This window comes from Myotis daubentonii, chromosome 15, assembly GCF_963259705.1.
Source record: "Myotis daubentonii chromosome 15, mMyoDau2.1, whole genome shotgun sequence".
NCBI lineage: Eukaryota > Metazoa > Chordata > Mammalia > Chiroptera > Vespertilionidae > Myotis > Myotis daubentonii.
In genome coordinates, this window is record NC_081854.1 from 18,654,845 (window position 1) to 18,681,289 (window position 26,445).

Sequence of the window (26,445 nt, forward strand, 5' to 3'; positions counted from 1 at the left end):
ATCTCATAGCAATAAGATGGTGGCAAAACCAGACTTATATAGGCAAAAATCACAAAGGTATTGATTACATCCCAGGGTTTGGAATGTGGCACCTGGCTCCCAAAAAAGCAGATTACAGATGCAGACTTAAGCATGTTAATTACAGTTTCGGGTCTCGGGGTCACTGAATTGACAGAAATACATTAGCTAGAGCCCTTGGGTAACCTGGGTTAAACTTAGGCATGTAATCTAAATTACAGTTTTGGGTCTCCGGATCACTGAGTTGATAGAAACACATTATCTAGAGCCCTCGGGTCTTCCAACCACTGAGTTGTCAGGACAATTTAGAGTAATTGTGCTGTCCTGGTCTCGGGACCACTGAGTCAGCTGGAACGCACTACCTGTGGCCACTAAAACAATTTAGGGTAATTGTGCTGTCCTGTTTCAAAGGGACAGAAGAATGTGCTCTCTAAGACCAGTATGATAACAATCAATGGAATAGTCATTCAATCGATAAGGCATTCAATCGAATGGATGACTTATACAATTTAGAAAATCAAAGTAACCTGTCCATTGTTAAACAAAGCAAATAGGTATCATACTTCATTTTTATATTATAACTAGAGTTCCAGTACACGAAATTTGTGCACTCAAGGGGTGGGTCCCTCAGCCTGGATTGCGAGAGGGAGCAGGCCAGGCCAAGGGACCCCACTGGTGCATGATTGGGACCAGGGAGGGACATGGGAGGTTGGCCAGCTGGAGAGGGACTACGGGAGGGCCCCAGGGCATGTCCAGTCTGTCTTGCTCACTTCCAATTGGCCGGACCCCAACAGCAAGCTAACCTACCAGTTGGAGCATCTGCCCCCTGGTGGTCAGTGCATGTCATAGCGAGCGGTTGAATGGCCTTAGCACATCATTAGCATATTACGCTTTGATTGGTTGAATGGCCGACCAGATGACTGGACACTTAAGCATATTAGGCTTTTATTATATAGGATAATTTTTCATGTCTTATCTCTTGCCTTAGGATTCATGTTCCTTGAGGTAGGAACCCTGCCTTTCTCATTTCTGTCTCTTCCATGGGATCTAACACTGAGACTTGTAGCACAGTAGGTGCTCCATAAGAATTTCATGGGCACATACATTGGTCATTAGGAAGAGTCTGTGGTCATTAGGAAGAGATAGGCTGTGTCCCGAGTCTCAGGTACACACGTTAATGCGACAGGTTCCTGTCCTCCGCGGGGTCATTGTTGCTCTTGATGACTGGTGTGTTAACTCCTCTGTGAATAACAGATGGATCATTGCCCTGTGTGGCATTTGTTTTCAGACACAGCATGTGTGTATGGGGTTAAGGGGCCAGGATGGATAAGGAGACAGATCCAATTAGAATGGAGGAATTATACTAGAGAGAAGTGGTAAAGAGAATGAGGAAGAAAGAAAGTTGAACTTACTTGGTAGGCCAGGGCAGGCCACAGTAGGCTCTTGAGTAGGAGAGTGAACCAGTTTTTAGGAAGTTAATGAATGTTGTGCAAGGCAGAGTCCATTAAAGACCAGAGACAAAAAGTCAAGCTGAACCCCACTGGAGTTGCTGAGAGCCTGGGTTATTTAGGTTTATGGGAATGGAGGAAAGGGCACAAATGAGAGATGTTCAAAAAGAATCAACAGGCTTTGATGATGTATGGAATCTGGGAGACAAAAAGCAAGAGCTGAGGAACTGGTGTCGCTGTGACAAATGAATGAGCGGTGGGGGAAGCCAGTTTAAATGGGAAGTAACTTCAGAAGGCATTTGGATACGAGTGTGCTGAGTACTGGGAAGCAGGGGCTAGAGATACAGATGTGGGAGCCATCTGCACAGCGGTCACTGAAGCTGGGGGAAGAGGAGGCTGGTGTGGGGGGAGATAGCAGGGTCTGAGTACTAATTCTGGTGTGTGTGGGGAACAGGAGGAGGACACCCAAGGAGGAAAAAGTTGTCTATGGTCTTAGAGGTTATAAAAGTGAGCAATGTGAGGACGGCGAAAACATCTCTGAGTCTGGTCAAGATGCGGATACTGAGGATGGAGGAGAAACTTGGTGATGAGGAAAGGGAAAGACAGCATACATTTCAATCGCTTGGAAATGAAGGAAATGAGAGAACAGGCTAATACTGGAATTAATGAAGGTTATTCGGGTGCGAAGACCTCTGACCCTGTGAGGTGGCAGAAAAACTGACCTTGGGACAGGAAGATAGTGTCAGAGAGATTTCTACAGGACAGAACCCAGGGAGACTTCATGTGGGTGAAGCCCTGTTGCTGCATCTGATTCGCTGGAGCCACTGGTGTGGGGAGTGTTATTTGTCCCTAATGAAGAGGCTGGGGATTTTTCACTCATGAAATCATCTTTCCCAGAGCAAAATAGGCAGTTTCTTCCAGGCAGTTTGCAGCTGTGGGCTGTTGCTTCTTGATAGACTCACTTTGTTAGCTGGTGTGCAAATAAAAGTAGCTACTTCTCTGGTCACTAGGTAGAATATCTGTAGATTTAGAAATAGGCTTTGACTACCAGTTAGGTAATTTCTATTTCTTCTGCCTGTTAAGAAGACATTGTCTAAAGCATTATCAACTGTGAGGCAGCATGTTGATGTCTGATATATAATTTTTATTATAAATATAGAGCAAATTTTACAAATAATTCAGAAGTGGCCTTAGCCAGACAAAATTAAATAACAGAGACTAGCACAGATGAGGGGAAGTATTTACAGTCTGTGTCAGGGTCAGAAAACCCTGAAAGAGGTACCTGAGTACAGAGAAATCCCAACTAACCCTCTCTGGGGGGTCTCTTAGACACAGTATGAGATCCAGTAATCAATATAGAATAAATTATTTCTCTCAACAGCCCTAAAGATAGTCATCCGTGTGGAAGGCTGGGTGGGCAATAGTTTGCCTCTCCTTCCCTTTTCCCTTCTTTTTTATTCTGACACAATGGGACTCAGACCCCATGGGAGAAAAATTCCAGAGCCTCGGGGCCCAGTTATGATCCTCCCCTGTGTCCTAAGGAGCGTCAGCACCAGTGCAGCTTTCCGGGTTGTAAACAATGGCAACAGTGTGAGTGACAGTGTTCCTTTCAGGGCTACCACTTCTCAAGGACCAAATACACCTTAGCAGAGGCCCAGGTTTCCTGAGACAGTAAGTGGGGAAGATGGATAGAACTTGCACTGGCAGAAACATGAACTCAAATGGTGGCTGATGATTGGCTTAAGATGCCCGGAACTGACTTAGATCCAACTCCAGCCATGAATGAGAGAAACTGGGTCTTCTTTTCCACTTGGAGCCACTGACATAAAATATTGAGGCGCTCCTGGTCAAGGGAGGGGCATAGGTGGCTACTTCACCTAAGGTCCTCAGATTGGCTTATAAAGCAAAGCTAAGTAAAATTAACCCCTTTCGCATAAGGAGTTACAAAGATTAAAATGGTGAAATGTCTCAGAGACGGGAACAAACCCACTACCCCAAATTGTGCATTCTTTAATAATTATTTAAATAATCTCTAAAGAGTAACCCTGATTCGTTTCTGAAATTCCTAGCAGATTGTTTCTTTTTTGTTTGTTTTTTTGTTAATCCTCACCTGAGGATATTTTTTCCGTTAATTTTTAGAGAGTGAAAGGGAAGTAGGGAGGGGGGGAATTAGAGAAGAAGAGAAACACCTACACTGGAGGAACACATTGATTGGTTGCCTCCTGCATGAAAGCAACTGGGGCCAGGAGTCCAACCTGCAACCCAGGTACACGCCCTTGACCAGGAATCAAACCTGAAACCCTTAGTTTCGTGGGCCAATGCTCTAATCACTGAGCAACACCAGCCACGGTTAGACTGTTTCTTATTGGGAGCTGAGTACCCTCTAAAACTGTAACCTCTTTCCTCTGTAGGCATTTCCTTGAATAAAAGCCCATAAAGTTATTAAAACATATGTGCTTTTTTTTTTACATTTTCCCTTGGGAATCACCTATAGTTTCCCTAGTTGCTTCTAGTGGTTTCTCTGAAGACAGGCTTGCCAAAGGCTTAGGTGGTATTCTAGCCAAGCAGAAAGGTGTTTAGACACCCTGACAGTGGACAAAGGTGTAGAATTTCCGTGTTGAGACTTGCTTATATATTTATTTTCTTGTGTGGTCCGTTCACACTGGGCTTTGGAAAGATAGGAGAAGCTTTTAGTTTTTCTCTCTCTTCTTCTCTGACACATGTATTTCAGTGGATAAGGATGTAACTCTCAAAGTTATGGCAAAGTCAAGTTAGACTCCAACAGGAAGGAGTGAAGATGGGCTCAATAGGTAAGTTTAGAACAAGTCTAGGTCAGGGAATGGGGAGGGGCTGGAGGTTCTGGCAACTCTCTCCCAAGGTCTGCTTTGCCAAATTTCAATGACAAGGAAGGTTGGGCTTCCTACAGACTCCCGGATGTGCCTTTTCATCTGTTGACACTGAAGGGAGGGGCTGTGACCCGGAACCTGGAGGTGTCTCATGAGTGAGTAAAGGAGGAGGGGAAAAGAGGCTTCTTCTCCTCCCCCTTCCCCGCCCCCCCCCCCCCCCCAGGGCAAAGGTGTCTCCTAGTGATGGAGATGAGAAGCTGGGAATCAGTCAGCAGTGCAGTGCGCAGAGCTGGTTGCATTACTTCTTTTTTACTTCTGAATAAAGCATTTCTGTGGCTGTTGGGGACGGAGAGGCATGAGTTGGCTTCTTTGATTCCTGGCCATTGAAGTTCAGGGAAGAATATGTAATTTCATCCATCTGAAAGGCATGAGAAGTGATCAATTAAGTCACTGTCATAGGTCAGGCCCTCACTTTGCCTGGTGTGATTCGGCACCACCTCCTCTCACCACTTTGAAACTTCTAGCTTTGCAGAGGGCTTTTATTACCCATTATTCCTGCACACTGACATCCTTTGAATGGTCATTAGAAGAGATAGATTATGTATTCATACAATGGAGGAGGATGATACAGCCATGAGAATGAACAGCTACAAATGCATGCAACAGTATGGATGAATCTCACAAAACCATTTTGAATGAAAGAAACAAGATAAATATGAGGATATACTGTGTTTTTCAAAATAAGAGCATAAACAGGCAAAACTAATGCATTGGAAGTCAGGATATGTTTACACTTTGAAGGGAAGTGACAGGAAGGTTTCATTTTGCAGGGAGATGACATGTTTTGTTTCTTCATTACAGTGCTGCTTTGAGAGAAGCTCAGTAAAATTATTATAAACTAAAGGAACTAAGACCTCAGACCCATTGGATTGGACATTGTCTTTTGAGAGGAAGAACAGGGTCAGATTGAAGATAGAGGAGGGAGAATGACCTGATGCCTTCCTTATATTAGGACTGTGCTTTGCATGTGTCATCTCATTTCATTCCTTCAACTTCTTTCTGAAGTAGGCAGCATGCCCATATTACAGATGACAAAGCTGAGGATCAAAGAGGTTAAGTTACTTGCTCAAGGTCACAGAGCTACTAAGAGTCACTGGAGGATTCAAACACAGGATGGGGATACTCCAGAACCCACGTTCTTGCATGAGGTAGACCCAATGGGAGTAGTTAACCAATACATCCTTGTTTGTTGCTGCATTGAGGAACTCTGACTCAAATTTGATTGCATTTGTGTCTTCAAGAGTAACCCATTCTCTATAGAGGTATATGCATGAGAAAATGAGCCAATGAAGCTGGCTGTGCTTACCTTCTTAGGTGAGTTGTCAGAGAGGCCCTGACCTGGGAGTTGAAAGAAGAGTTAGCAATCCATGAAAATGCAAAGCTGACTTATAGCCTTACAGCCTTGGTGTTGTTAAACTGTTGTGATTTCTAGCTGAAGGAGGTGGCAGGCAGTGGGAAGGTGGGGTGGGGCGGTGGTCCATGATCACTTAAAGAATTCGATTCCCTCAGAGTCTGTGGTCCAGACCCAGGGTGTTAGTGCCAGTGGAGGGGGAGTGGGGGAGAAGTGGGCAGGGGGGCAACAGTAGAGCAACAGAGGCCGCAGACCACTTCTGAAGATTTTTTCCAGTTGACAAGGCCTTGATTTTTTGCCCAGTTGTGTTTCTAAGCACTAGACACCAGTGGCAAGGATGGGCAGCACCCAGAGCACCACAAGACAGGGAAAGTCTCACCAAGGGAGAGTGCCCACATCCCTAATAGAGGAGGAGGGGAAGGGGTAAGGTGAGGAATGGCTTTGGAAAGCATGTCCATCTTACTCAGGCCTGCCAGGTCTGGCTGAGTGAGTCTCTCCCAGGGCTGGGTCTCAGGGGAATCTTTTGTGACTAGAAGGGCGTGAGGACCTATGGCAACCTAACATTGGGAAATGGAGATCCCCTCTAACATTTCAGAAGGTACTGAGGTTTCCTGCTAGGGCAGGGCACGTGGTGGAACACACCAGCTCTCACTGGTGATGGTTTTACTTACTGTGGTTGGAGGCTGAGGGTTTGTGCTCTGTGAGATCGCGCTGGTCGCTTGCCCTAAACAAATATCAGAGACTGTGACTGCTATTCCCAAGCATAAGATCTTTGCTCCTTGAAGCAGCAAGGACATTGTGAGCAGTAAATTTCTTGGGGCTCCTCAGTGCTCATTTACACCAGAGTTGGTACTGCCTTTCCTCGTAGGCCTCCTCGTCAGTGTACCCACCATGCCTTCCAGTGTGCACTCCTTTCCTGCTGCCCTGACGTTCACATAGGTCCATTCTTTATCAAGTGCCTCTGAGCCTACTTCTACCCTGACACCTTTCCCTTTTGAAGGTAGATGCTGTTTTTATCTTCACCTTATTTATTGCCTAAGGTGCCTTCAGTTTCTGCTTTTTGTTAGGTTCTCTTCCTGTCCCCACCCTCTCTCCTTCTCTTCCTGTGGTTGACAGAGCACAGGACTCACTTTCTCTAGCTTCTCTCTCTCTCTCTCTCTCTCTCTCTCTCTCTCTCTCTCTCTCTCTGCTTCTCTTTTTGTATTTTCATTTGTTTTCCTTCTTGGACCTTGGCTTCCCTGACTGGGGGACCTAGTTGCATAATCTGCCCCCTCTAAACCAGATGGAGATGGGAATAACCATGTCCCAAAGGGAGAGGGGTACAGGAAGCTTGAAAACCAGGGAAGAGAGGCCTCAGGAATCCATGCTGAGAAGCAGAGGTTTAGGAAGGAGGAGGAGCAGATCCAGGCCCAGAGACAGAGGGGAAGTCTCCTTCCCTCTCCCAAGCATGGTTGTTAGCTTTGGAGGAAGTGGAGCAAGAGGGAAGGCCGTCATACCCTCCAGTCTTTCTGATACACAGGAAGTACGCCAGCGCTGCTATCAGAGCTACGCCAGCCAGGACGCCAATCACGATGCCAGCAATAGCCCCATCTGAGAGGCCAGAACTTGTTGGATCATCTGTCATGGATAGAAAAGAGAAGAATGAGTGAGGTGACGTTATTTTACAGTGGGGGTGCCCTTTGAGGTAAATAGCTGACTACATCCTTATAATTTTTTTTCTCTCACTGTATTTCTAGGTTGGTGCTCAGACTTGCCACAATTCCATCCTGGCCTTTCTACACAAAGATACTTTTGGAACTTTGGAAATGGGAGAAAGGCAGATTTCCATTTTTGTAAGTTATACGTTTTCACCATTTCATGGTTGCCTGTTTTTCTGTACCAGGTATGGCAGCCATGAATATGTGCCACTCAGGTCTCCTGTGATGGGGACTTAATTGATAGAAGGTGGTAAATGCACCATCTGCTTTGCACAGAGACTTCCCACAGGTTCTCAGCAGGGATATGAAATAAGTCCATTTTGTGAGGAACGGTTTTCCTCTATGGGTGACTTTAGCTCAGACACCCCATCAGCTTTGCAGATACTCTCTTAGAACCACACTGCAACTTAAAATTTTCTCCTCTTTCTCCTTCACAGTAATCAGATCTGCATCTTGGTCAGAGAAACCTCCTAGGCTTTTCCCACTTCCATCCACCTTTCTTTAACAGGCATTTTTTCCAGTAAATATTTGTATATCTAATCCCATTTTGGCTGCATCTCAGGGGGTGAAACTGAACAAACTGGGCTTGAAACTTTGCACTCAACTTCTTTTAAATATTTTCCTTTATTTAGTCAGTAACCATGTCCCAATGATTTTTGTGAGTGATGTCCCCCTAACTCCCAAATATAAATAAATTTGCATCTATATCTTCTCTTTTATTTCTGTTGTCCTCACTGGTCAACTCAAGATTGATGATTATTATTTATGTTAGCTACTGGTATGGGGTACTTACTATGTGCCAGGCTCTGTGCTCAATACTTTAGTTATATCTCATTTAATTCATATAATAACCCTGTCAGATAGACATTATTTCCATTTTACTGATGAAAAAATTGAGTCTTCAAATGTTAAAAAATTTACCCAAAGTCATATGTTTAGTAAGAGGTGGATCTGGGTGTCAACTCTAGGACCACCTGACTTCATAGAGGCTAATGATAATGGTAGTAATAAGAGCAGCTAACACTTATGGAACTTTTCTGTTGCATGTGGCATTTGCTAAGGGTTAAATTGATTATTACATTATATATTTAAAGCAATATAATGAAGCAGGTACTGTTACTGTACTTTTCAGTAGTGGAAATGGGGCCCAGAAAGTAAAGAATCTTGTGCAAGAAATTTGTTATTGTAATTGCTTACTTTAAAAAAAAAAAAAGAAAGATCTCAAATCAACAACCTAACTTTATAACTTAAGGAACTATATAAAGAATATACTAAATTCAAAGCTACCAGAAGGAAGGGAATAATAAAGATTAGAGTGGAGATAAATAAAATACAGAATGGAAAAACAATAGAGAAAAATCAATGAAACCAAAAGTTGGTTCTTCAAAAAAGATTAACAAAATTGATAAACCTTAAACTAGATTGTCTTAAGAAAAAAAGAGAGAAGATTCAAATCACTAAAATCAGAAATGAAAGTGAGGATATTACTACCAATTCTACAGAACAAATGAGAATTATAATAGTACTATGAATAATTGCATACCAAAAAATTGGATAACTTAGATGAAATGGACAAATTCGTAGAGACACAAAACCTACCAAATGGAATAATAAAGAAATAGAAAATATAAATGAGTCTATAAATAGTAAGGCGATTTAGTCAGTATAAGCATTTGACAAAATTCAACACCCTTTCATGATAAAAATGCTCAAACTAGGAATAGAAGGAAACTACCTCAACATAATAAAGGCCACTTATGACAAACCCACAGCTAACATGATTCTCAATAGTGAAAGATGGAAAGTTTCTTTTCTAAGATCAGGCAGAGACAAAGATGCCTGCTTTTGCCATTTCTACTCAAAACAGTATTGGAAATCCTAGCCAGTAATTAGGCAAGAAAAATAAATAAAAGGCATTCAAATTGGAAAGGAAAAGATAAAATTTGCTTATGATATGATCTGTTTGCATATGATATGATCTTATATGTAGAAAACCCTAAAGATCCCACAAAAAACTGTTAGAACTAATAAATTCAGCAAAGCTGCAGGTTACTAAATCAACATGTAAAAATCAGTCGTGTTTTTATATACAAACAATGAACAATTCAGAAAGGAAATTAAGAAAATTCCATTTACAACAGTATCAAAAAGAATAAAATACTGTAGGAACCAAAATGCCAGTGTAGGTAAATGCTGGTACTTGCATCCTCCCACAACCACATCTAAAATACAGAATGACCATTATTCAGAACTGCTTGAAATCTGGCTGAATGGAAGTCCTACAACTAGAGGATTAAAGAAGAACATTGAGATTGGTAGGAGGGGTAGAGGTGAGGAACAGGCTGGTCTTACACCCACATGTGGTGTGTTTTTAGTTGGGAGGAGTATCTTAGCTGCGGAGGCCTCCCGTGAGGAGCAAGGGCTCCAGCCCCACACAAGACCCCCAGCCCAGGGTTCCAGTGCCGGGAAGAGATGTCCCTGTAACTTCGGGTGGTAAAAACCAAGCGGGGATTGTGGCTGAGTGACATGGAGACTACTGGAGTCGCAGGCAGTTCCACTTACAGGGCCAGCACATGGGCTTACCCAGACTTACTCCCTCTGAGCTCCAATCTTGGGGCAGCATCTTGAAAGGATCCAGGGACATATGGGGAGGAATTATATTGTCTGGTATCAGGGAAACTCAGGGGCAGCTTTCTCCCAAAAAATGCTGTGACCAGCCCTGACTGGTTTGGCTCGGTGGATGGAGCGTCGGCCTGCGGACTGGGGGATCCCCGGTTCGATTCCGGTCGGGGGCATGTGCCTTGGTTGCGGGCACATCCCCAGTGGGAGGGGTGTAGGAGGCAGCTGATCAAGGTTTCTCTCTCATCGATGTTTCTGGCTCTCTGTCCCTCTCCCTTCGTCTCTGTGAGGATTCAATAAAATATATTTTTTTAAAAAATGCTGCGACCTTCTACCCGCACAGTTGACTGACAGGCGCTCCATATCTGAGTCTCCATCAACCTGGCCCACACTGTTTGCCCCGCTCCCTGGTGAGTCCCTCAGATCCTGCCCCACCCAATTTGCAGCCCTTCCCAAGCTATTTGCAGTGTATCTTCTATATATGAATGGCCTATTCTGGCTCAGGCTTCAGACTTTCCTAAAACCTCTCAAACAAGTAGCAACTGGACTCAGTGTGCTCCTACCTCTCGATAAGTATCGAGACACTAGCAGCAGTTTGCCAAGGTTCCCAGCTTGGTCTCTACTGGGCACCTCCTAGTCCAATACAAGTAGCAGCCATCTGCATACCACTCTGTAGCTCATGCTAGGTGGCCCCAGGCAGGGCACAGGTAGCAGCTGACTTTGCACCTCCTGGGAGGCCCCAGAGCCAGTGCACCCAGTGGACAGTTTCAGACTATGCAAGATTACAACTCTACCACATCCACAAGTGACAGACTCAATGGGTAGACTTGGTGAGCACCAAGCCCCACTGAAACAAGTCCTGTTCCATAGTGGTGTCTCCTGCACAGCAGCTCTTCCACTGTAGTCACAGCTGGTCCTCACAACCAATTAGCCTGGGGGTCAATTCCCCCCAGTGACACGAGCAGCAGTTAAAGCTCAACTACAACAGGACAGTGCACACAGACCACACTGGGGTGCACTGAGAGTAGCCAGCTTAGGTGACTGGGGAGGCTGAGCCACTGGGCCCTATAGACACCTACTACACAAGGCCACTCTACCAACTAAGGAGACATAGCAGCTCTACTTAATACGTAGAAACAAACACAGGGAAGCAGCCAAAATGAGGAGACAAAGAAACTTGTCATGAATGAAAGAACAGAAGTCTCCTGAGAAATAACTAAATGAAATGTAAGTAAGCAAACTACTAGATGAAGAGTTCAAAACAATGGTTATAAGTATGCTCAAGGAACTTAATGAGAGTTTCAAAGAAATTAGCGAGAACTCCAAAGACATGAACGAGGACCAGTCAGAAATGAAGGATACACCAAACTGAAGTGAAGATTTACAGGGAATCAAGAGTAGAGTAGAGGATTCCGAGAATCATATCAACAATTTGGAATATGAGGAAGCAAAAACACACAATCAGAAGAGCAAAGAGAAAAAAGAATACAAAAATATGAAAGTAGTGTAAGGAGTCTCTGGGACAACTTCAAGCATAGCAACATTTGCATTATGGGGGTGCCAGAAGGAGAAGAGAGAGAGAGCAAGATATTAAAAACCTTTTTTAAGAAATAATGACAGAAAACTTCCCCTACCTGGTGAAAGAAGTAGACTTACAAGTCCAGAGCATCCCAAAAAAGAGGAACCCAAAGAGGCTCACACCAAGACATATCATACTTAAAATGCCAAATATTAAAGACAAAGAAAGAATCTTAAAAGCAGCAAGAGAAAAGCAGTTAGTTACCTACAAGGGACTGCCCATATGACTGTCAGCTGATTTCTCAACAGAAACTTTGTAGGCCAGAAGGGAGTGTTAAGAAATATTCAATGCGATGAAAAGCAAGGACCTACAACCAAGATTACTCTACTCAGCAAAGCTGTAATTTATAATTAAAGGTCAGATAAAGAGCTTCACAGACAAGAAAAAGCTAAAGGATTTCATCACTACCAAACCTGTATTACAAGAAATATTAAAGGGTGAAGAAGAAGAAGAAGAAGGAGGAGGAGGAGGAGGAGGAGAAGTAGAAGGAGAAAAAGAAGGAGGAGGAGGAGGAGGAGGAGGAGGAGAAGGGGAAGGGGAAGGGGAAGGGGAAGGGGAAGGGGAAGGGGAAGGGGAAGGGGAAGGGGAAGGGGAAGAAGAGCCTAAACAATAAAATGGCAATAAATATATATCTATCAACAATTGAGCCCTAGCCAGTTTGGTTCAGTGGATAGAATATTGGCCTGCGGATTGAAGGGTCCTGGTTCAATTCCGTTCAAGCGCACATGCCCAGGTTGGGGGCTCGATCCCCAGTAGGGGACATGCAGGAGGCAGCTGATCAATGATTCTCTCCCATAATTGATGTTTCTGTCTCTCTCTCCCTCTCCCTTCCTCTTTGAAATAAATTAAAAATATATTAAAGCGCCGAAACCGGTTTGGCTCAGTGGATAGAGCGTCGGCCTGCGGACTGAAAGGTCCCAGGTTCGATTCCGGTCAAGGGCATGTACCTGGGTTGCGGGCACATCCCCAGTAGGAGATGTGCAGGAGGCAGCTGATCGATGTTTCTCTCTCATCAATGTTTCTAGCTCTCTATCTCTCTCCCTTCCTCTCTGTAAAAAATCAATAAAATATATTAAAAAAAAACAATAAAAAATACATATTTGAAATATTTTTCAAAAGAAGATAGCCCAGATGGTGGGGCTGAGTGGTTGAGCATCAACTTATGTACAAGAAGGTCATGGTTGTATTCCTGGTCATGGCACATACGTGCACTGCGGTTTAAAAAAAATATATATATATATTAAAGCAAACAATCAGACAAAAAACACAAAAAACCTCAATTGAATCTAAAAATAAAAATAAATGAACAAGGAATCTAATGAAAAAAATAAACTGATGAATAAAATAGAACCAGAAGCCTGGAAACAGAACAGACTGGCGAATCTCCGAGGGAAGTGGGGAGGGGCACAGGACATAGACAATAGGGTGATGAAAGCCTGGGAGGAGCGGGATCTGGGTGGAGGGGGGCAATGGGGAAGAAAAGGGGGGACATCTGAAATACTCTCAACAATAAAGATATAAGAGAATCTTAAAAAAAGAGTAAAATACATAGGAATTAAGTTAACCAAGGAGGTGAAAGACATACACTGAACAACTACAAAAATCATTGCTGCAAATAATTTAAAGACATAAATAAATGGGAAGGCATTCTGTGTTCATAGATTGGAAAAAAAGTTAAGATGACAATACTGCTCAAAGTGATATACAGATTCAATGAAATCCCTATCAATAACCTAATGACATTTTTTTTTTTGCAAAAATAGAAAAATCCACCCTAAAATTCATATGGAATTTCAGGAGACCTCAAAAGGCCAAAACAATCTGGAAAAAGAAGAACAAAATTGGAGGATTCACATTCCTGATTTCAAACTTTACTTCAAAGCCACAGTAATAAAAAACAGTGTGGTACTAGCATAAAGATTAATATATAGCCAGTTGGTGTGCTCAGTGGTTGAGCTTCAACCTATGAACCAGGAGGTCACGGTTTGATTAAAGATCTAAATATAAAACATTATTAAGACTATTAGCCCTGTGCACGAATCTGTGAGCCAGTAGCCTGCCAGTAGCTCGCTGACGCCCTCCCTCCTGAAACTCCTCCCCTCCCCCTCATAGCTTGCTGCCTTGCCCGCTCTTTAGCTCTCGGCTCCCTGCTTGTAGCTCGCTGCCCCACCCTCCTGCTGATCTGTGATCAGGTCGTTATGCACAGGGCGAAACGACCATTTGCATATTACATCTTTATTATATAGGATGCCTGGCCAGTGTGCTCAGTGGTGGAGTGTTGAGCCATGTACCTGGAGATCATGGTTTGATTCCTGGTCAGGAAACATGCCTAGGTTGTGGACTCCAACCCTGGTAAGGGGCCTGCAGGAGGCGCGGATCAATGATTCTCACTCATCATTGATGTTTCTATCTCTCCCTCTCCCTTCCTCTCCGAAATCAATAAAAACGTATTTTAAAAAATTCTTATAAGAGAACACAGGGTAAAAGCTTTAACATTAGATTTAGCAATGATTTCTTGGATAGGAAACCAAAAGCACAGCAACAAAGGAAAAACAGATAAATTAGACTTTATCAAAAATAAAAAAGTTTGTGTATAGCCCTAACTGGTTTGGCTCAGTGGATAGAGCGTGGGTCTGAGGACTTGAAGGGGTCCCAGGTTCCATTCTGCTAAAGGGCATGTACCTTGGTTGCAGGCACATCCCCACTAGGGGGTGTTCAGGAGGCAGCTGATCAATGTTTCTCTCTCATTGATGTTTCTAACTCTCTATCCCTTTCCCTTCCTCTCTGTAAAAAAATCAATAAAATATATTTTTAAAAAAAGTTTGTGTATCAAAAGACACTGTCAACAAAGTGAAAAGTCACAGGGAATGGGAGGAAATATTTGAAAATAATATATCTGAAAGGGATTAATATTCAGAATATATAAATATCTATTAAAACTCAACAACAAAAAAATCCTATCTAATAAAAGAGAAACATGGTAATTGGTGTACGACCGCTACCCTTCCCATTGGCTAATCAGGGCGATATGCAAATTAACTGTCAGCCAAGATGGCCGCCGGCAGCCAGGCAGCTTGAAACTAACATGAGGCTTGCTTGCTTCAGTGACGGAGAACTCCAACGTTCCCCACCTGCCTCTGCAGGCCTCTAAGCCAGCAGTCTGAAACATAGTTACAAAAATAGAAGCTAAACAAAACCCCAGAAACCAGCTTTCAGCTAGCTGGGATCTCAGACCTGGAGTTGATACAGAGTTTCGATTGTAGAACCGAAACAAACCAGATACCTGCTTTCAGGAGCGGAGGCCTAAGAGCTGGAGCCTCAGAGCTAAAGCTGGCTCAGAATAAAAAAAGGAAAAGGAAAAAAGGAGCAGTTGGGAGCTTCAGTCCCAGTCTGAAAACAGCCCTCAGCCCCTCACCCAGACTGGCCAGGTACCCCAGTGGGGACCCCCACCCTGAAGGGTGTGTGACCAGCTGCAAACAGCCATCATCCCCTCACCCAGGCTGGCAAGGCACCCCAGTGGGGACCCCCACCCTGATCCGGGACACCCTTCAGGGCAAACCAGCCACCCCCCACCCATGCACCAGGCCTCTATTCTGTATAGTAAAAGGGTAATATGCCTCCCAGCACTGGGATCAGCGGAGCCGCGAGGTCTCCCGGCACCAGGAACAGCATGACAGGGGGCAGCGCCCAAACCCCCTGATTGCCCTGTGGCTCTGTGTGTGACAGGGGGTGGGGCCACAACCTCCCTATTGGCCTGCTCTGTTCCTGACAGGGGAAGGCGCCCCAACCCCCTGATCGGCCCTGCTCTGTGCCCGATAGGGGGGAGCTCCCCAACCTCCTGATCGCCCTGCGGCTCTGTGTGTGACAGGGTGTGGCGCCCCAACCCCCCCACCCCACGGGCCCTGCTCTGTGTGTGATGGGGTAGAGCCATAACCTCCCCATCGGCCCTGCCCTGAGTGTGAGAGTGGCGGCGCCCCAACCCCCTGATCCGCCCTGCTCTGTGCATGACAGGGGGGAGCTCCCCAACCCCCTGATGGACCCTGCTCTGTGCGTGACAGGGGGCAGCGCCCCAACCCCCTGATTGGCCCTGCTCTGTGCGTGACAGGGGGTGGCGCCACAACCTCCCCATCGACCCTGCCTTGAGTGTGACAGGGGCCGGTGCCCCAACCCCCCAATCAGCCCTACCCTGAGCATGACTGAGGGAGGCATCGCAACCTCCCAATCCGCCCTGCTCTGTGCATGACAGAGGGCGGTGCCCCAATTCCCCAATCGGCCCTGCTCTGAGCCTGACCAGGGGCTGCACCTAGGGATTGGGCCTGCCCTCTGCCACCCGGAAGCAGGCCTAAGCCAGCAGGTCGTTATCTCCCAAGGGGTCCCAGAGTGCGAGAGGGCACAGGCCGGGCTGAGGGACCCCCCCTTCCCCCCCCGAGTGCACAAATTTTTGTGCACCGGGCCTCTAGTCCAATTATAAAATGACCAGAGGAACTGAATAGACATTTCTTCAAAGAAGATAAACAAATGGACAATGAGCATATGAAATGCTCAGCATCTCTAATCATTAAGGAAATAGAAATCGAAAGTACAATGAGATATCACCTCACATCCACTGAGATAGCTACTATCGAAACAAAGCAAAATAAAACAAACAAAAAAAATAGTAACCACCTAGAAAACAATGTGTTCACAAGGATGGGGAAAAATGGGAACTTCTGTGCATTGCTGGCAGGAATATAACATGGTTCAGCCACATAAAATGATATGGCAGTTCATCAAAAAATTGAACAGCCCTAACTGGTTTGCTCAGTGGATAGAGCAATGACCTGTGGACTGAAAGGTTCCGGCTCAGTTCCAGTCAAGGGCATGTACCTCAGTTGCAGGCTCCATCTCTGGTCTTGGTTGGGATGCATGCGGAAGGCAACCAATTGATGTTCTCTCTCGAATTGATGTTTCTCCCCCTCACTTTCACTCTTTCTAAAAAATCAATGGAAAAATATCGTAGGGTGAGGATTAACAACAACAACAAACATTTGAACAAAGAATTACTATTTGATCCAGTAATTCTACTTTTGGATATATACTCAAAAGAATTGAAAGTAAGGATTTGAACACCCTTGTTCTTAGAAGCATTATTCACAACAGACAAAAGGTAGAAACAACCTAGAAGTTCATGGATGGATGAATGATAAATGTGATGGATACATACAATGGAATATTATTCAGCCTGAAAAAGCAATGAAATTGTGATATATGCTACAACATGGATGAAACTTGAAGACATTATGCTAAATGAAAATAGCCAGACACAAAAGGACAAATATCATATGATTCCACTTATATGAAGTACTTAGAATAATCATATTCATAGAGAAAGAAGTAGAATGGTGGTTTCCAGGGATTGGGGTTAGGGGGTGGGGAGCTATTGTTTAAAGGGTACAGAGTGTTAGTGTGGTAAGATGAAAAAGTTCCTAATGGATAGTTAATGATTGCACAACAATGTGAATGTACTTAATGCCACTGAGCTGTAGACTTAAAAACCCCACCACACAGCCCTGTGCAAGGTCACAGTGAATGCCAGACCCAGGGTCAGAAACTGAGCTCTTAACCACTTTGCCCTTCTGTTTACTGTAATGTCTCCTGATTGACAATCTGCTCCCTGTGACTTCTGTCCATTTATCACACCATTGGTAGAGCAATCCTCCCAGGAAGATGTAGGATGGGGCGAGGGGTCACTTACTTAGCACATGCAGCCTGAGGGGCTCACTTTTGCTGGAACTGACGGGGTTGAAGACCTCACACTGATAATCCCCAGCGTCCTCCCCCCTGACGGTGTCTATGGTGAGGGTGCTGTTGTCCGGGGACAGCTTCATCCTGTCCGTGAGCAGGAGATTCTGGTTCTTGAAGAGCCACCGGATGGAGATCCCTGTGTCATTTGTGAGGCAGGTCAGGACCACGGTGTCCTTATGCTCTGTGACTGTGGCATTGCTGGCTCGGATGGAGGGCTTTCCCACTCGCTCTGTGGAGAAACAGAGGAGGTGACTGACTGAGAGTGGGCTCCTTCCTCAGAGATGTCAGCCACTCACAGGCCACAGTGATCTCTGTAAAGGTCACCAGAGGAGGACTCTGACCGCTGTAGGGTGAGGATCTTTGTTCAGGTGACAGTCTGTAAGGAGAGGGCTTTACCTCCTCTCTTCCCTCCAGATCACCTCAGGATGACCCCTGACTTGTCTCCCTGGACATCTGTAGTATCAGCACCAGGAACCTCTTCTCAGACCGAGTGTCCAGTATCCTCATCATCGGGTGGAATTTTTTACCCACTGACCTTTTTTTTCTTCCCTCATTTTATTTTGTTAATCCTCAACTGAGGATATATTTTTTTCATTGATTTTTAGAGAGTGGATCTGAGGAGGAGGGTAGGAGGAAGAGAGAGAGAGAGAGAGAGAGAGAGAGAGAGAGAGAGAGAGAGAGAGAAATATCAATGTGAGAGACACATTGATCAGTTGCCTGCACATGCCCCGACTGGGCCAGGATCAACTTGCAACCTGCCCGTGACTGGGAATGAAACCCACGATGCTTTGGTGTGCTGGCTGATACTTTAACAACTGAGCCACACCGTCTACGGCTACCCATTGACTTTTGTGTGACTCTTCCCCAGACCTTTCTGTAGCTTCCTAAATAAGAGGGGGTAAATAATCATACCCCCTCTCTAGCATGGTGGCTATACATTTCCCTTTTATTAAGTAATTTATTAGAGAATATAGCCCAGCCAGTCTTCATGATCTTAGGACCTGGAGAAGTTTCAATCTAAAGGATTTTTCAGTCTGAATAGGACTTTCACTCCCTGGCCTTGGATTGAGTATCACAAAGAAGGAAATCCCTAGAGAGAAGTAGTCACAATTTTAGCAAAAAGCGGGTACTCTTAGCTTCCTCCATAAACTACAAACTGTGGCACTGCACCTTCTGTCCCATGAAGGGACTTCGTGGATGAATCTACCTACTTGTCAAGTAAGCACCACCGTTCACTGCTCTCCTCAGCAACGTCACATATGCTCGTGTCACAGTGTTGTACAGCTGGTGACTTCAGAGCCAGGACACAGCTCAGAGGAGTCTCCCCTGTGGCTCACTCTCTCCCAATTTCCATGCAGCCTGTTCTGAAGGAAGCTCTGGTGTCAGTTGGTGACAAATTGATGACAGGCCACCCATGCACCTTCGCCACGAATCCCTGTCCCACCAGACGGCATAGAGCAGAGTCAGCCACCAGATGAGCCTGGAGCAGCGCAGGGAGCAGGGGTCTGTCCTGCTCACCCCTCCTCAGAGGTGGTTTCCTCCTTTAGTTTGGGAAAAAGAGATGAGCTTGTTCCAAGCCTTGTTTGTTCCTTGTAGCATATGGAGCAGGTAACAGACAGGAGGTGACAGAAGGAAAGTGTTAGTGACAGGAGAAGCAACTTGACCTTGAGGACCCTTGTTTTCCCCTGTGGAAAGCTCCCTCCCTCCACCATTTGACTCTTTCTGGGGCTGAGAGAGCCCCTCCTCACTATCCAAGGCTGAACCCCAGCTCTGCCATGAGAGATCAGAAGAGCAAGGGAGGAGAGTCTACAGAGATGTAGTGGGAGGGCTCAGGGGAAGACTGTGATTTGCTCGTGTCCATGGCCACAGGATGGGAGACAACACCCGCCAGGCTCTTTTGTGAAAACCAGACAGACCTGCACCCCCGAGCTTGGTGCTCATGGTCCAGGAGGCACTTACCAGAGACTGTGATAGTCTTGATTATGGTCCTATTGAGGCCAGAGACAGAGTTATGGGCAAGGCAGGTATAGGATCCACTATAATTCGAAGTGATGTTGGGGATAAAGAGCTCCTGTGTGGGGTGCTGGGAACTCCCATTGATAAACCAAGAATACTGTGCAGGAGGGTTAGAGGCTGCCTGGCAGGAGAGGTTGAGGTTTGTCCCACGTAGGTAATGGGAGTCTGAGGGGGAAATGGTGGGGGCGTCCGGGCCATCTGGAGCAAAGAGAACACAGTCACACATGATGTAATCAGAGGGAAGGGGAAGGTCCTGGTCTGTGTAAGGGCCACACTCTCCCTCTGAGCTGAGTCAAAGCTTTGTTTTAAAAAGCCCCAATCATAGCCCCCTGTATTCACTGAGCCTGAGTCTCAGACATTAACCTGTTTGTCCCAGTCCTAAGACCTAACCAGATTTGCCTTCTACAGGAAGTTATGGTCACCCTGGGTGTTCAGAGTGCGGGTCTGTGGACCTGAGAGGGACGGATGTAGCCTGGCCTCTGGCAGTGTGGATTTGGGTGGCAGCCTGGCCCAGGCAGGGACAGAAGTTACTCACAGACAATATTCAGGGTGAATGGGTCACTGCGGCCAGCACTCACGGGGTTCCGGGTTTCACACTCATAGGGTCCCGTGTCATTCCTTGTGACAGGGAGTATAGTAAGAGTCCTGTTGTCCTTGGACAGCTGCAGCCTGGCACTGACTGGGAGACTCTGATTGCTGATCAACCACAGGTAGGTGGTGTCCTGAGTCTGAGGTTCACACGTTAACACGACAGGGTCCTTGTGCTCCTCGGGGAGGGAGTTGTTGCTTGTGATGCTGGGTTTGGGTAACTCCACTGTGCAGATAACAGAGAGAACATTGCTGTGTTTTGTACCTTTAATTTCTCCGAAGGCATCTTCAATCAGAGTTGGTACCTCTTACCTCTCAACTAACTTGAGTCCTTGAAAGAATAAGGCAGGTCTGTGTATCACAAGACAAACAAATGCATGAGGATCTGAGGGCTCAGAGAATGCAAGGCCGCCTGCTCTATGTCTGGGAGAAAAAGCACAGACTTTCTCAGGTGTCAGACAACTATCAGGGTTTCATCACAGAGAGACACAGGACTGGGAGTCAGAGACCACCCGGCACCTGTCCTGGCTCCTGACTGACCAGCTGACTGCCTGGCGGACCTTGGGTCTCACCTGGAATGTGCAGGTGCTGAGTCCCTTCCAGCTACACAGACCTATACTGCTGGGTCGACATGTGTTTCCACTGAAGCCTCACAGTCCAGGGTTAACCTAGAGATGAGTAATGATGGGCCTCCCCACAGTCCTTAAACCCAGAGAGGACTGGGCAGGGTGTCCTGGAACTGGGTGTCTGAGCAGAAACAATACATGGGAGACCAGGAGCAAGTCTGGCGGTGAGTTTAGTACCCAGGCTGCAGGGCCACGAGTGGCTGTCTGCCCAGGAGTCACTGGTGACTGACATGAGACAGTGACCCCAGAAAGGGCAGAGCAGAGTCCAGGAATGATTTAGAAAAGAGTGAGGTACGGCGGGAGCTGGCTGGCGGTGGCAGCAGAGCGATGCTCTCTGCCCTTGGTCTGTAATGTCCTTTCTGCCACTTCAGAGGGCAGGGATCTTCCCTCAACACGCAGACAATAGCCGGTACAGAAGCGGGGCTTGTGGAGGTGGGGGAGCATGAACTTGCTGGAAATACGGCCCTCATGGTCCATTTGTGTTTGGCAGTTATGAGATAGATTTTGAGTTAAACTGTGAAAGAATATGTGAAAATCACTCATGCCCCGAAGATCTAATGCCAGATTTTGGAGGAATCTCTGTCTAGAGAGCATGAAGGTCATAGACCAAGTTCTGCCATCCAACCAGGTCACACTGTGACCAAAGGGAGATGCCACAGTGGGTTTGAAATCAGGGACTCCCTGGGATAGAGAGAAGGTGAGTCCTGAGAAGAGAACAGAAGTGACCGGAGGGTGAGTCCAGGTGTCTGCTGTATACAGGTAGGGAAGACACCAAATTGGTAGAAAGGACATGTGCCATGTTAGTAAAGTTAGGGAGAAGGTCCCTCCCTGTTTCTATGGACAGTCAGGCAGGTGGGGAGGAGCCCCCACACGGCATGTGGCATGTGCTCTTCCTTTTTTTTTCTAACTCAGGAAACAACTGGGTTTAGTCAAATTCATTCAAATGGGCGAAGTCTAAGAGAAAGGAGAGTGGCTGGTGGATCTCACCATCTGAGAGGATCCCACCCTGTGGTCAGGGTGTTTTCATAAGGACACACGTGTGTGAAACAGACAGTGAACCAGTCAGATGGTGCAGGGTCAGCAGGTCCACCTTGGGAAGGTCTCGGGAGCCAGTGGGAGGAATGGGAGCCTCACACCAGGACGAGGATGTGAGTCACCAGTCAGGGGTGAAGTTAGCCCGTGAGCTTTTGGGGACTGAGATCTGTCCTTCTGCCTTTGACTCCCTGGTTGAGTCATATAGAGAGTAGATCAATGGTTTACATGTCTCTGTCATGTGGCCTGTTCCTCTTGTTGGCCTCAGGGGCGGGGGGAAGGAGCCCTGGATTGGGGCTCAGCAGAAGCTCTTTCTCCTGGTGACCTGGGAAACTGGCTCATGATGGAGCCTGGGTGGCTGCTCCCATTGATTTCTGTGTCTTTTCCTATTGACCGTGAGGGTGGGCCTGGACACAGGTGTTAGCAGGACAATCTGGGGAGACTCCACAGTGGTGGAAGCAGAGCAGAGTAAGGTAGTGCGGCTGGAGTGAAGGAGGAGACAGATGAAGGACATGGAATGAGCAGAGAGTCCCAGAAATGTGCTTGGTAGTGAGCAGTGGGGTTACAGATGATTTCAAAGACCCCAGGAACCAAGATCCCACCGCTGTCCCAAGGCAGGACCAGTGCAGGCTGGAACAACCTCCCACAGTGGAACAGCCCCACAGTCACCATGAGTCTTGGCTCTTGGGGGGCAGGCGGGGAGGGAGGTCTTCAGGGACAGGTGGTCAGAGGGATGGAACATGGGTTTGGAACTCTGTATCCAGGTTCCAGTCTCTGTAGAGATTGCCATTCATTCCTGACCACAATTCTTTCCTCCTTCATCACAAGCAACTGGGTATTTGTTACCTGTTGGTCCCTGAGCTGGTTGCAGGTGTAGAGTGGGGAGTGAGAAGGCAAAGTCCTTTCCTTTATACCTAGTGGGAGTGATACTAACACATCAGGAAACAAGTGGTTTCCAGTCCAGTGCAGGGAGGTGTGGATCGGACACCTGAGGGGATGGCCTGTGTTCCCAGCACTGACTCTGAATGTTACTGCAGGTAATTTTATTCTAGAATAAAAGCAGATCAACTCTCTGTTTGTTATCACTCCCCAGACCAGAATCTCTCCCTCTGTGTTGGGGACAATTACGAAGAAAGGATCTGAAGCAATAGCTGGTTTCAGGGTCTACAAATGCATAATAAGGCCCTTGGAGTGGAGGTGAGGATGGGCTGTTACTGCAGAAAGACCTTGGCATGATTCTGATTGGCCAGTCATGGTCTGCGTGACTCTGATTGAATAACTATCCCCCTGTAACTCAATTTCCCCTGAATAAAACAAATGATAAATGGTCTTAGGTTTGTCATGCTGTCTTTGAATGAATGTTAAATCTTTTGCAATTTATGACTTAAAGCTTGGAAAAGAGGAGCTTCCCAAGTTAACAGCACCTGTTATTTGTCCATGAGAGAGGACTCCCTGGCCAGATCCCTGGTAGACAAGGAGCTGCCTGGAGCACCTTCTCTTCCTCTCTGGAGATGCTGACCTTCCTCTGGATTCTGCTATGCCCCCTAGGGCAATTGGCTAATGGCCTGGGGGCCTTGTCTACATGTGCTCTCCACACATAGTCACAGGTGAAGAAGCAGGATCCATCCCTGCACAGAGTGGCTCTTGAGGCTGAGCCCTGGCTGGTAACCAGCTCAGGAGCCTTGTGACTTGGGTACCCGGGAAACTGTTGCTCCCAGTCAACCCTGCCACAGACCAAACCCAACCTGACACAGGCTCCTCAGGGACCCTGGAGTCAGGAGCCCTGGGACTGAAGTCTGGAGAGGGGCTGCCCCTTTTCCTGAGCTCTGTGAGGAACCTGGGGGGGCCCATCAGTCCATGCCCTGACCAGCCCTGCAGGGCCTTTCTCAGGGTCATGGTTGGCAGGGCCCTGGGGGCCTGGACTAAGACTGGTCTCCCTTTGCTGAGTCTCTCCCATCAGACTGGCCCTTCTCTCTGTGGAGAATGTCTGCAGGGCTGGAATCTGGGAAGAGAACTCTGATCTTAGGAAGTTTGTCTCCACTGTGTGTGTCCTGCACTAAATGACCAAAATGAGATGAAGAGGGGGATGGAGGAGAGTCCAAGGCTGTCAGTCCTGTGTGTGAAGTAGAGTTCACCCACCCGGCACCCAGAGGTTAGCAGTGGTTCTCAACCTTCTGGCCCTTTAAATACAGATCCTCATGTTGTGACCCAACCATAAAATTATTTTCGTTGCTACTTCATAACTGTAATGTTGCTACTGTTATGAATTGTAATGTAAATATCTGATATGCAGGATGGTCTTAGGTGACCCTTGTGAAAGGGTCATTCGACCGCCAAAGGGGTTGCGACCCACAGGTTGAGAACTGCTGGGTTAGAGAGCAATCACTTACGGTATACACGGAGCTGTCCAGTTACTTGTTTGTTCTGAAAACCTTTGTTTGTGTATTGTAGGACATAGTTTCCTGTGTCCTTCAGGGTGACATTCTGGAACAGCAGGGATCCATTGGGGTATATTGTCTCTCGATGGCTGTATGCAAACCCGAAGTTAATATCTTGACTGTCTATTTTATATGATACAATTTCATTGTTTTCCACTATTTCTCCTTTGTACCAAGCATAGGCTCCAAGATTCCCAGGCAGGTTGTGGACACGGAGAAGCACATCCTCCCCTTCGGCAGCATTGGGCGGCACTGATTCAATAGTGGGCTGGGCAGTGGTGGGCAGGCTCCAGAGGGTTAAGAGAGAGGCTAGGAGGGAAGAGAGAAATTGATCAATATATGGAGCTATGTATTGGGATGGAGAGATGAGGGCCTGGGTCCTAGCAGGTCTCTTCATCTCTTAGCCTTGGTGTGTGTGTGTGTGTGTGTGTGTGTGTGTGTGTGTGTCCTGTGGTCAAGGTCAGCAGTGTGGCCACCATGACTTCAGCACCTCTGAAACTTATTTTTTCTGTTTTGAGAACTTTCCCAGCTGTCTGCCCATGTGCTGAGCTCTCCTCCTCACTGTCCTCAGACCTCTGCTGACACTCCGGGGCATCCCTGGAGTAACCTTCACTGACCCTTTAAAGACGCCGTTTTCACTTTCTGACCTGTCCCTGCTCTGTTTCCTTCATGGCACCTGTAGGTACCTGACATCACATCTAGATCTTCCCATAGAACATGAGCTCCGTGGGGGAAAGGGCTTGTCTGATCTTGTTGCAGCCCCAGTGCCTGCAACAGGTTGCAAATACCTGCAGGTGAATGAATATGTGCTCCTAGGGTCCTCCACCCGCTGGGGTGCATGTGCCATTTCTGAGGTTGGTGGTAAAGACAATGCTTAGTGCCCCTGGTTAAGTTTTTCTTGTGTCACCCTGACACAAATTGTAATTATTATAATCAGTTTTCAGAAAGTATTTCAGTGATGGATAATTTGTAAAATTTACCATAATCGAGGTTTTCCTGCCCCTCACCACCTCCAGATCATGGGATTGTCCTGCTGCTGAGCCGCCTCCCCCACCCTACTCTGTTCCCCGTCCTCTCTCCTCAGGTCCAAACAGAAGCCCTCTGTCCCCTCTCAGAGCGTTGTGCTCCCCAGGAGACCCCAGCCAGTCTCTGTCTCTCCTTTTTCTGTCCACCCCCAGGGATTGTCCTCTCCTTACCAGTCAGCAGGAGCACCTGCGGGGGGACGCACCCTCTGTGCGCAGCGGCTGAAGGGGACTCCATGGTGTTTGCTGTCTGTTCTGTCCCGTCCTCTGCGAGAAGAGCTTTCACTTCAGAAACGCTCACAGGCACTGCTCTCCTGAAGCGGGTGATCTGCTGCCCTTTTCCAGTTGTGCTGAGTCTCCTCGGGGTTAGGAGTGCTTCCCCTGTCACGTGGGCCAGGGGCGGGGTCTGTGCCCGGAACCCTTCCTTTCCCTCCCCTCATTCCTCCCTTCCCTGCTTCCCGTTTACCTTCCAGCTAGATTTCAGACCCTAGCGACTGCTGAGGCCCCTTTTACTTTCCACAGTGACTCTCCTCCACTCCCACCCTCCTCACCCCGCGACCTCCCACACACCCTCTCGCATGCATGACCTGTTTGGACAAGCACAAGCCTAGGACATCAGGGTCCTGGGCATTCCCCACAGCACAGTAGCGCCCCCTGGGGCCTCTGGTAATCCTTCTGGTTTATGTTTCAGAGCAGGAGCCCTGGGGTGACATCAGGAACTCTTGTCCCAGGGATGTCACCCCATTGTGCATGGGATCACCTGTGGAATTTGATAAAGACGGTGATGCCTACAAGACACTGTAGAAATGCTGCTTATCGGCTGCCCAGCTAACGTGGATGCCTTCCCAGAATGAAACCCATGATGTGGGCGTGGGGCAGTCCACGCCCCCCCCCCCCCCCCCCCCCCCGTCCTGTGCTGGGTCTGACCCCTTTAGAAATGCAGATTCTTACTGGGCAGGTGTGCAATGGCCCAGAGACTCTTCCTCTGGCAAGATCTCAGGGGGGCGTAGATCTTAGTAGACTGTGAGACACCCTTCCTTCCTTCCTTCCTTCCTTCCTTCCTTCCTTCCTTCCTTCCTTCCTTCCTTCCCTCCTTCCTTCCTCTCTCTCTCTCTCTCTCTCTCTCTCTCTCTCTCTCTCTCTCTCTCTCCTCTCCCTCCGTCTCTCTTCTCATAAAAAAACCATTGAAACCTGTAAAGAATTTTGTGAGTTTATTTGAGCCAAACTGTTGACCATTGCTGGGAAGCAGAACCTCAATGAATTGAGATAATGCTCCGGAGAATGGCTGGTTATATCTGTATTTATACATTGCAATCATGTA

The 26,445-nt window shown here is 46.9% G+C and overlaps 1 protein-coding gene across 2 annotated transcripts; it reads right to left on the bottom strand.

Moving 5' to 3' along the window:
* Window positions 1–2,589: 2,589 nt before the first annotated feature.
* LOC132216845 (carcinoembryonic antigen-related cell adhesion molecule 1-like) lies at window positions 2,590–25,612 on the bottom strand. 2 transcript variants are annotated; one of them, XM_059666459.1, is made up of 9 exons: window positions 25,299–25,588; window positions 24,055–24,411; window positions 19,954–20,232; window positions 19,362–19,616; window positions 17,353–17,631; window positions 7,220–7,340; window positions 6,395–6,447; window positions 5,679–5,710; window positions 2,590–4,730 (listed from the first exon to the last, which is right to left on the bottom strand). In XM_059666459.1, the coding sequence occupies exons 1-9, from the start codon at window positions 25,360–25,362 to the stop codon at window positions 4,611–4,613; spliced, it is 1,560 nt and encodes a 519-aa protein (XP_059522442.1). In that variant the 5' UTR covers window positions 25,363–25,588; the 3' UTR covers window positions 2,590–4,610. The 2 variants fall into 2 exon arrangements, with proteins under 2 accessions (XP_059522442.1, XP_059522443.1); XM_059666460.1 differs by lacking the exons at window positions 2,590–4,730; window positions 5,679–5,710; window positions 6,395–6,447; window positions 7,220–7,340 and having other exon boundaries at window positions 17,409–17,506; window positions 25,299–25,612.
* Window positions 25,613–26,445: the final 833 nt, after the last annotated feature.

What these genes read in the sequence shown, in the direction of transcription:
- LOC132216845 (XM_059666459.1), bottom strand. Translation starts at nt 25,362, where the DNA reads ATGGAGTCCCCTTCAGCCGCTGCGCACAGAGGGTGCGTCCCCCCGCAG. An exon ending in TGGACAGCTCCGTGTATACC is followed by an intron (nt 20,233 to 24,054) that starts GTAAGTGATTGC and finishes TTATCTGCACAG; the next exon opens with TGGAGTTACCCAAACCCAGC. An exon ending in ATTCACCCTGAATATTGTCT is followed by an intron (nt 19,617 to 19,953) that starts GTGAGTAACTTC and finishes TCTTTGCTCCAG; the next exon opens with ATGGCCCGGACGCCCCCACC.